The sequence below is a fragment of the Peromyscus leucopus genome, chromosome 12 (genome assembly GCF_004664715.2).
Source record: "Peromyscus leucopus breed LL Stock chromosome 12, UCI_PerLeu_2.1, whole genome shotgun sequence".
Lineage (NCBI taxonomy): Eukaryota > Metazoa > Chordata > Mammalia > Rodentia > Cricetidae > Peromyscus > Peromyscus leucopus.
Genome location: NC_051073.1, coordinates 80015668 through 80025667, shown reverse-complemented (window position 1 = coordinate 80025667; position 10000 = coordinate 80015668). Strand labels below are relative to the sequence as shown.

Here is a 10000-nt window from a genome sequence, read left to right as displayed (position 1 = left end):
TCCTCCACAGTGAGAGGCAGTTCGTAGCTAGCCTTTGGTGTCAGGGTAGGGAAGGCTCCAGGAAGGGCTCAAGCGTTGCCTCACAGGGGACCCCTTCCCCAGGCCTTTTGGAATCCAGGTCGTCTAGGGCGCAGAGCTGCACACCATTCTGGGCCAGCCGAGCCCGCAAGGTGGGTGCAGTGAGGACGTGCAGCTCATGCAGCCGCTCCCAAGAACAAGAGAAAGCATCGGGGCCCTCACCGCAGCCCCCTGCTGGAGGCACACTGGGGTATCCTGGGTGTGCCATCAGTTCGGCAGTCAGGGCACGGCCAGCAGGGATATCTTCGAGGGCCCGTGCCAGCGACGCCAAGACGCGGTGAGCAGACATGTGGCGGCCACAAGTGCTCAGGCCCACAAAGGCGTCGGTCCACCTGTGCCACGATAGAGATGTTGCCTAAGTTCCGGTAGGGCTAGGCAGAGGGTGAAGCAGGCCGGCAGGTCAATTCCTAACTTTTTTGGCTGAGAAAAGGGCACATCTGGCCAAGTGAACGCACTAGGACCTTTGGGGACAAGGCAGGGTTGGATGGGGTGGAGGAGGGCGGTGCTCACCGCAGGCCGTGGCGGGAGAAGGGGCCCATGGCAGCCCGGGCATCGCGCTCCACAGTGCAGGCGAAGGCACGCGCTGGTGCTTCCAGCCACGAGCAGCTGCCCACGCCGCATTCTACTGGCAGCCGCGTGAAGCGCACCCCGAACGCCTGCAGAGCCTCGGCGAACACCTGACACACTCCTGCTTGGAGAGGTGGGCTCAGCATCGACCTCCCACCAACCCTGGAGAGCAGCCCCCACCCCACCCCATCAGAGCGCTTCAATCCGCGTACCTGGGAGCACGTGCACGTGCTGGTGCCCGTCTACGTGCGTGGGGGACCTGCCCAACAACTCCCGGAAGCGGCTGAGTTGAGCTTCTAGTTCCTCCCGCACCTGGAGGGGCACAGACACCTTGAACTTCTGGAAGCAGCCACAAAACGAGGAGCTCCGTTTGGTGCCACGGTGTGACTGCTCCAGTGTTCGAACTAGGAGCGTATCCAGCGCCCGCGTTTGCCCCAACGACTTCCTTTAAAACCTCTGGGCTGAGCTTTGAGGATCTTGATGAGCATCCTCCTGCAGCCACGCCTCCGCACCTGGGGCAAAGCAACGTCTCCAGCCGCTAAGGCCTCCCGAAATCCCATCTTCCCGAGGAAGAAGCCTTCTGGGCTGAGGAGCGACGAGGCGTTGTGGCGGGCCGGACCCACAGGACGGCCCTCGGACAGGTTGGCGTGGAGGCCCGTGGGAATGCCGTGTCTGCAGGCGGAGCGCGAGAGCGAACAGTCTGCCACCGAGCGGGCGGCCCCCCAAACCCGCCCGGCCCTGCAGGGCGCCGCCCTTACCTGCGGGCCAGCTCGGCCGCGCTCTCGGCGGCTGTGCCGTTGACCAGCAGTGACACGCTGGTCACAGTTCCTGCCAGGAAGGCCTCCACGATGCCCTCATCGCGCCTCGGGCAGTAACCAAAGTCATCAGCGGTGACAACCAGCTGCACGCGGGGCCAAGCCATTGCTGCCGAGCGCCGTCTGGAGACCGGGGGGAATGCGCTGCAGCATCCGGACTCCGGCCCTGGACGCTGCCGAGGCCCCACCCCGACGCACACGCCTAAGTGCGACTGCACGCCGCCGTTGCTTTTGCCACCTAGAGGTCTCTGAGCGTACTGCAGACGCCCGGGTCAACCGCTCTGCAAAGTTTTTTTTTTTGGCCCATGTCTATATCCATCTCTCTCTCTCCCCTCCCCTCTCCCCTCCCCTCCCTTCCCCTCCTCCCTCTCCCCTCTCCCTCTGCGCCTCTCTCTCTCTCTCTCTCTCTCTCTCTCTCTCTCTCTCTCTCTCTCTCTCTCTCTCTCTCTCTCTCTCTCTCGAACCGTAGTTAATAGATGGTTGTGATTGACCCACATATGAACACATGCTGGGACCCCAACTCCAGTCTTTTGCAAGAGCAGTAAGCTCTCTACCACTGAGCTATCTCTAGCTCTTAAAAAAAAAATTGATTTTTGAAAAGTAATTTTTTTAAATGGTGAAAACAAGAGAGATACTCAAGAAAAAATCCCCTTGCTCTTCTCTACCATTGCTAAGTTTCTGAGCAGTGTACTGTCATTCCGTTATTTTCTCTAAGAAAAGACACCCACTCACTCTTCTCCATCACTAAGGAATGATGCCAAGTTATTTCATCCTTGTGATGTTAATTTTCTTTGTTTTTATGCAGTGCCTATGAGCTTTTTCTTGTTATTAGATGTTTTTACTTTTTTTCAAATAGCCTGTTCCTCACTGGCTCTAAGGTGTGTGTGTGTGGGGGGGCTTTTTCTTAGTAAAAGCTCTGTTTTTTGTTTTTTCTTTCTGAGACAGGTTTCTCTGTGTGGCCCTGGCTGTCCTGGAACTCACTCTGACCAGACTGGCCTGGAACTCAGAGATCTGCCTGCCTCTGCCTCCTCAGTGCTGGGGTTAAAGGTGTGGCCACCACTGCCTGGATGTAAAAGCTCTACATGACAAGAACACACGCATGCAGACCAGCGGCTGCGCTGGAGAAAGCCTGAACCCATCTTCACCGTGAGCTGCAGGCAGCTTTTCAACCTCATGTTTGCTCTTTGTCCAGTAAGGTTTTCTTACACATAACTTACCAGTAGTCACCATGGTGACAGCCAGCATTTGCTTGGTAATGTGGCTGTCTTGATATTGTTTCAAGCACAGTCTTATGTATCCCAGGCTGACCTCACTATTCATTCAGCGGGGGCTAGCCTTGAACTTCTGACCCTTGCATGTGCCACCACACCTGGTACAGGGAATTGAACCAAAGACTTCATGCATGTTAGGCAAACACTGCCAACTGAGCATGCCCAGCCTGTCTTGGTTTCTCTTGTAGAATGCCTGTTACTCAAATCAAGCCTGTGATATTGGTAATTTTGTTTCTGTTTTACAGCCAAGGAACCTGAAGACTCACCAGAGAAGTGAGTGGAGCAAGAACTGTTCTCTACAGGTTGGAGCTTAGCCTGTTCTGGTTCCCCCCACCTTATCTGACCCCCTGGATCACAGGCAGAGGGAAAGAGTATAGTTTAATCACAACGGTACCTGATGATGCTTTGTAAGGGTTGGAGGCCTCAAAGTACCCTTCAGCCAAGTTCCTGGCGTAAACACTGCTGTGTCCAGTCATAGTGATTGTTGAACCATCAGGTAACATCCAGCCACTGTGCCCCTCGGGGAGGCTGCTCTCTGAAAGGCCAGAGGCCTTGCGGCCCTGGGCTCTGAGAACCATAGATGGAGAAGAGGAACTACTAAGCACTTACTGTGCTGGGAATGAATGGAGTCATTAGAGATCAGGGCTCACAGCTTGAATGCCTGCCCTAAAGAAGTACCAGCTGTTAGACGAGAAAGACAACGTGGCAGTGGGGGACGGGCTGGCTGTCAATCTGTTGGGAATGACAAGCTTCTGTGATGAAGGGGAAAAGAAAAAAGTTGAGGTGAGTTTATATGGGGTTTTCATAAGGTGCAATGTGTATTGAAAGTAGGTCTTTGTGGCCGGGTGGTGGAGCACGCCTGTAATCCCAGAACTCAAGAGGCAGAGGCAGGTGAATCTCTGAGTTCGAGGCTAACCTGGCCTACAGAGTGAGTTCTAGGACAGCCAGGGCTACACAGAGAAGCCCTGTCTCGAAAAACCTATATATAATGTAATACTCACTTGTGGAAGGGTGCTCTCAGCTCAATTTACAGACGAGGAGGCGGTGTTGAGAGGCTGAGTCACATCAGCAAAACAAACCAAAAACAGGGACAGGGATTGAAGCTAGATCTGTGTGGAAAACCAGGACTCTTCACTGCTTCCAAAAAGAAAGACTTGAGAAGGAAAATGCTGGCCAGTCCACACTGGCTGAGGGAAAGCAGCCCTGGGAGGGAGGCAAGAGTCGGAGGTCCAAGTCTGTGCAGCGACCAGGGATGAGCGGAGGAAGGTGTTTGTGTCATAAGTGGAGGCTGTGGCTTTCACCGTGAGGATCAGAGAAGCAAGCCCCAGACTCAGCGCCCTTGGCAGAATAGAGTCAAATCTATAAACATCCCCAAGCACGGGTTAGCTGGCTGGACAGAGAAAGCCAGCCAGGTGGGGGAGGAGCCAATGCGGGCCCCACCCACAACCATTGTGTCGGGGAAGATAATGAGCGGGAGGCCAGATCCTGGCCAATCAGAGTGGAGTATGTAAATCAGCGCCCTCCGAGGCTGCGGGGCGGGGTTCCAGGGCACTGTGCGGTAGTCCTCAAACCGTGCTGACCGAGCGAGCGGACCCCAGAAGCGCAGAGGAGACGCTGGTGAGCTGCTGGGGCCGCCGAGGCGCCCCTGGTCTGGAAAATTTGTTGGGCACACTAGTCGTCCCAGACAGTTGCAAACAGAGGGCAACTGTCCGCAGATGCCTGGCAGGTCCCAGCAGAGAAGGGTGGGGCGTCTGAAGCACACCCCGAACAGGGAGTGAGGGGCCCATAGAGGCCTGGATCTACCTTGACTTCCTCTCCCGCCCTATACAGAGGAGTCTGCATCTGTGCTGTCGAACCTGAGAAAGGAAGCAGAAAGCAAATTTAATTACCCACATCATGGCAAGGTACCGCCACCACTCAGGATATCTGGCTGATGACGAGGCTGGTCACAACACCTACATGACTCGGGTAAGTTGGTCCAGCTGACCCGACATTAGTGTCCGGACTACGTCCACCGCTTTCTCATCTCCAGTCGATCTCCCTGGGTCACCTGGTAACACCCAGATTTTAGCTTTGACTCCCCTTAGGCCTGCCTGCCGAGCCCTGATCACCCTGATCACCCTTTCACACTCCCCTCCCCGCGGCCCTCAGGTGGTACTCGGGTGGGCTAGAAGACCTGAGGAGGAGCATGGAGTCAGGAGTCAGCGTGGAGACTCAAGCTGGAGAAGCAGGCTCAAGTCCTCAAGTGTAGCGCCCCAGGGAAGACAATGCAGGGTTGTGCTAGAGACAGGAGGAGGTAGAGGAGGAGGAAGGGCCTCTTGGCTGCCCTCTCATACCATGAACACAGAGTTCCACTTTCAGGCTCCCAGCTAGGCCTGGCATATATGAAATATAGGCATTGGGGACCTTCAGGTCACCCCTGCTTTGCAGAGAAGGCCTGAAGAGGATCTGTTCTGAGCACTTCACACAGCCTGAAGGTAGCAGAGCTGGGATTCAAACCCAGGATTACCAGACTTTTAATGTCATTCAGAGCTGTGAGATGGTTCAGTGAGTTAAGGCACTTGGCATCAAGACTGATAGCCTGAGTTCCATCCTCAGGATCCACACAGTAGAAGGAGAGAGCCAGTTACAACCAGTTGTCCTTTGACCTCCACACGTGCACTAAGGCAGCACACATGCACCCACAGATGCTATAAAGAATCAAATGCAGTTCAGTGGTTGAACATTTGCAGAAGCATGTTCAGGCCCTGGGTTCAAGCCCCAGCACCAACAAACCTAAAAAGAGAAAAAGTCTTTCTCATTGTTCAGTCCCACGCAGCTCCTAATAGCACCTTAGGAGGACTCCAGAAATAACCCCACCCCTTGCCGAGCACCCTGCCTGCTATGACAAGTCTGTCTGTTCAGATGCAGCTGCACAAGAAGCACCTGTTGCCAGAAAGGGGGTCAACCTGCAGACTTGGACGTGTGCCACACCTACCATCCATGAACCGATACTCGGAGCACCAGGGCCACCAGCAAAAGCCTGGGCGCCCTCAGGTGTTTGGCGGCTTCCTGGATTTCCTGACAGAGGGACAGGTACTGGAGAGCCTGCAGACAGTGGTGGAGCAGGCGACAGAGCGTTTGGCTACCACCAAGACAGAGGCCGGAGTGCCACTGGTGGATGTACAAGACCCATTGGAGGTGCCAAGTGGCAGGCAGCGGGCTCGAGCCAGACCCAGCATCAACTCTGTGCGCCGGCACCGCACTCGGCCCACGCTCTGTGCTGGGCGCCCAAACAATTACCCGTCCCGCTCCAGTTCCGTGTCCGATGGCCATAGCAGTATCACAGCTGGCTGGCCGGGCTTCCACGGCCAGGACAGTAATCCTGGTGCCCGAGGCCTAGGCTCACTGCCACCTATGAGGGACAAACTCCTGCTTGAGAAAAACCTCAAGAGGCTACTGCGTCTGGAGAACAAAGGGGTGAGATATGTGGCCATGCTAAAGCTGGCGCAGGGTGGGCCTGAGCTCAGGGCTGGGTCGTTAGGCCTGGGTGGACGCTGCTCAGCCATTCCTTTCTCTTTGCAGAAAGGCCTGAATCATTCCTGCTCCCGGAGGGACTCTCTGCTGTGGGACTCACTGGGCAGCCAGACCAGCAGCCAGTGGACCCGGGAGCAGCCCCTGTCTTGGGTCACTGGGCTTTGGGGATCCAGCTCAACCACCCCTGAAACATCAGAGCTGGGACTCGGAGAACAGGAGATGATTTTCCTTAAAGAAGAGTTAAACAAGGAGATGAAGTCACTGTTAAACCAGCCAGCATCCTTCAACGTGCCTGCCTATTGTTCACTCAGGGAACCCCATTGTACCCTGGACTTCCTGGCTGAGCATCGCCTCTTTCCTGCCCTGCAGCGTGTGGTCAGCCAGGCCGTAGACAAGCTCAGCCATGCCTGCCGCCACGACGGCTTCCCCCTCTTCCCTGTTGCCTCGGAGCCCACCTCAATGCTGCCTGGGAACTCTGATCTTCTGCAGCCCGACTCTAAGGCATCCGTACCCACCAGCAGGGAGGATGGGGTGGAGCAGTGTGACTCTCCCACCACAGCCTCCAGCCTTAAGACAGCTCGTAAGAAAAGCAAGGGCAGACGGGAGTCCCCCTCCATGTCTAACGCCCAGATGACTACCAGATTCAGGCTCAAGGTGATGCCTACGCAAGTGTCGAATGTCCCGACCCCCTCACTGCACTCCCTGCAGGAGTCCCCTGACTCCGATCCCAAGCTGCAGAAACCACCTGTGGCCCCGAGCTCCAAGCGGGTTATTCAGCCCTGTCACGGCCTGCACCTCACCCTGCCCGCCCCTGGGATCACAGTGGAGGTTGCCTCTGGCCGCATCAGGGGCCCCATCTAGCATCCTCTTCCCTCCCTCCCCCCTTCCCTGTGTTCTCCCCACGCCTTTTTTTGGGAAAAAGCTTCTCCCTTCCTCTGCTGCAGTGTGTTCAGAGGTGGCCTCAAGAGTGGGGCTGGAGGCGTAGAAGAATGTCCGCAGGGAAAGGGCTCCTCCCCACACCGGGGAGCCGCTGTCGCTGATGTCCAAGGACAAGATCTCTTGCCCTGAATTGCAGAAATCTTCTGGGGTAGATCCAAGCTCCTGGGGAGCAGGAAACCTAGTCTACCTATTTTCCCAGGGGTTGTCAAAGACTAATAAAGGCTATTTTTACCCTGCGATTTTTTTTTTTTTCTCCCTGAAACAGGGTGTCGTGTAGCCCAGGCTGGTCTTTCAAATTCATTCCATAGTAGGGGATGACCTTGGACTCCTGATATTTTTGCCTTTACCTTCTAAATGCTGGGATTACAGGCACGTATCATCATGCCTCCTGCAATTTGGGTATTTTTTAAAATTATTTTTTGTGAGCCCCCCCCCCCAAAAAAAAAAAAAAACAGGGTTTCTCTGTGTAGCCCTGACTGTCCTGGAACTCTCTCTGTAGACCAGGCTGGCCTTGAACTCAGAGAGTCCCCTACTTCTGTCTCTCAAGTGCTGGGATCAAAGGCGAATGCCACCACTGCCTGGCTTTGTGAATCTGAGACCCTGCCCCATGTCTCCTGTGAACAGGAGCCTTTACCAAGAGGACCACTCTGTTCTAGGGTGGAGTAGTCAAGCTGTCCTAATCCAGCTGTAGGACTCTCTAGTCTTGCTGCTCGGTAAAGGGGACATTGGTCAGGAAGTATATATGAAGACATAGGGGGCCTGACCCTTGGAGGTCCTGGAGTCTCTCAGCCCTCCATCATCAGGCTCAGGTGTGATTCCTCCTGTACACCAGCTTGCAGGAGCCCAGGCTGCCCAGGCTGCCCAGGCTGGTGGGCACTGCTCTAGCCCTGACAGGTGAGGCGTGGAGAGTGAATGTCGTGGCAGAGCAGGTGTGGCAGGGACGATTGGTACAGGAGGGCACAGGGGTGTGGTTTCTCAGGGCAGCAGAGGGATGGCAGCAACAGGGCTAAATGTCTCCCTTTCCCTCCTTGCCTGTTGCACAGAGCCCTGGCACAAAGTTTCCGAGGAAGAAGCCCCTGCCGTCCATCTCATCTATGTCCAGCTTGTCCTACATCTCTAACCCCTGGTTTGAGGAGCTCACTAGCTTTTTGGTTGAGCAAGCGGTCTCTCTGCTTCTCTGCAAGCACAAGTTTGAGGAAAGCCTCACTAAGCAAGTTGGCTTCATCTCCTTTCCTATCACTGAGGTTCTCATGGACATCTTCCTGGGCTTCAAGAAGGTGAAGGGCACCCACATCCGTTTGTCCTCAGACATCAACTGGACCTGCCTTCTGCGCAAGTTGGAAGAAGCCGAGTTGGCAAGGCAGGCCATGAGGCATGCCTCCAGGTCCGCGGCCTCCCGCCCTAGTACCTCCCGTGTTGGCACCTCCCGCCATAGCTCAGAATCGCCCTCCGTGCAACCCAAGCTGACAGGTGACGCCCCTCAGGATCAGAGTGCAGGGTCCCGATTCTCCCTCCGGCCTGAGTTGCCAATCCGCCAGCTGCTCAGCCCTCGGGATCCCGGTATAGGCCAGGAACAGATGCCCAGGAGCCCTTCAGAGCCCAAGCTGTCTGTGTTCAGCGCTGGTGTGGTCTCCAGATCCTCCCAGTCCAAGGAAGTAGTAAACACCGAAGAGCGTGAGGACAGTGAAGAGGAGGAGGACGGGGGAAGTGAAGAAGATGAACTCAAGAATTCCTCTGAGGATGAGCAGCCTGAGGTTAGCCTGCCTGAGCCTGAGGTGGAGGACTTTGTCAATGAGTCCATCGTAAAGAGCCCCAATGACTCCCCATGAGACCCCTGGAAGCCACACCGAGTGCTCCCCTCTGCCTCCTCCAGCCCTATCCCATAGCTGGCCGCCCAGCCAGCCCCTGTCCAGTGAGGGCCAGACAAATGTGTGCTCAGCAAGTCCTGCCGACGTTATCAAAGGAGCAAGAGACAGGTGGAAATAAATGCCACGTCGATGACACAGTTGTCTGGTCCCGGGTGTGTTGTGTCTTTCCTTGCGCCTGGTTGGATGCCTACCCTTGAATAGCACCTGCAGGGTAAGCCAGCCCTGAAGTTACATACTTTTCTTTGGGATACAAGACAGAGCACTGATGCCACACCAAAGGAATAATTTTACCAAGGTCCAACTTGGTGAACCAATGATTTTATTGGGTTTACAGGAGAATGGATGAGTGATTGCTTACAGGAGTGTGTGACCTCCAAACAGCTCCATCACCAAAAAGTCTCATGCCATTTTAGATAATGACCTGACAATAGCTGCATAAACAGGAATCCCCCCCCCCCCCCGCGCGCCCCCAGCCTAGGCTCCACTTCTTCCATACTGTGTAGACTCTAGTACAGTGGTTCTCAATTCCTAATGCTACGGCCCTTAGTACAGTTCCTCATGCTGTGGTGACCCCTCAACCATAAAATTATTTTTGTTGCTGGGCGGTGGTGGTGCACGCCTTTAATCCCAGCACTTGGGAGGCAGAGGCAGGTGGATCTCTGTGAGTTTGAGGCCAGCCTGGTCTACAGAGCGAGATCCAGGAAAAGCACCAAAACTACACAGAGAAACCCTGTCTCAAAAAAACAAATAAATAAATAAATAAATAATAAAAATAAACATGCTAAGGTTCCGGCTGTGTCAGGTCGAGAACTCCACCCAGCTTGTATGTGTATCTGTATGTCTGTCCCTTCTTCATTCCTTTGGCACCCTGAGTCAAGGTTTCAGGACCCGTGCCTTTCTGGTAATGGCAATGTCTGCTTTGGGAAGATCTTCCCTCAGCGGGGGT

General features: G+C 55.1%; 2 protein-coding genes across 4 annotated transcripts; one reads left to right on the top strand and one right to left on the bottom strand.

Moving 5' to 3' along the window:
- On the bottom strand, window positions 1-3215 carry LOC114710555 (carbohydrate deacetylase). Its single transcript, XM_028894715.2, has 6 exons — window positions 3126-3215; window positions 1404-1583; window positions 1158-1317; window positions 858-957; window positions 589-766; window positions 1-410 (listed from the first exon to the last, which is right to left on the bottom strand). The coding sequence occupies exons 2-6, from the start codon at window positions 1565-1567 to the stop codon at window positions 41-43; spliced, it is 972 nt and encodes a 323-aa protein (XP_028750548.1). The 5' UTR covers window positions 1568-1583; window positions 3126-3215; the 3' UTR covers window positions 1-40.
- LOC114710558 (coiled-coil domain-containing protein 116) lies at window positions 2462-9201 on the top strand. Of its 3 annotated transcripts, none has more exons than XM_037209951.1 (5): window positions 2462-3033; window positions 4562-4699; window positions 5636-6190; window positions 6296-6901; window positions 8230-9201. In XM_037209951.1, the coding sequence occupies exons 2-5, from the start codon at window positions 4628-4630 to the stop codon at window positions 9013-9015; spliced, it is 2019 nt and encodes a 672-aa protein (XP_037065846.1). In that variant the 5' UTR covers window positions 2462-3033; window positions 4562-4627; the 3' UTR covers window positions 9016-9201. The 3 variants fall into 3 exon arrangements, with proteins under 3 accessions (XP_037065846.1, XP_028750551.1, XP_037065845.1); XM_028894718.2 differs by lacking the exon at window positions 2462-3033 and adding an exon at window positions 3273-3514; XM_037209950.1 differs by lacking the exon at window positions 2462-3033 and adding an exon at window positions 4250-4348.
- The last annotated feature ends 799 nt before the right edge of the window (window positions 9202-10000 follow it).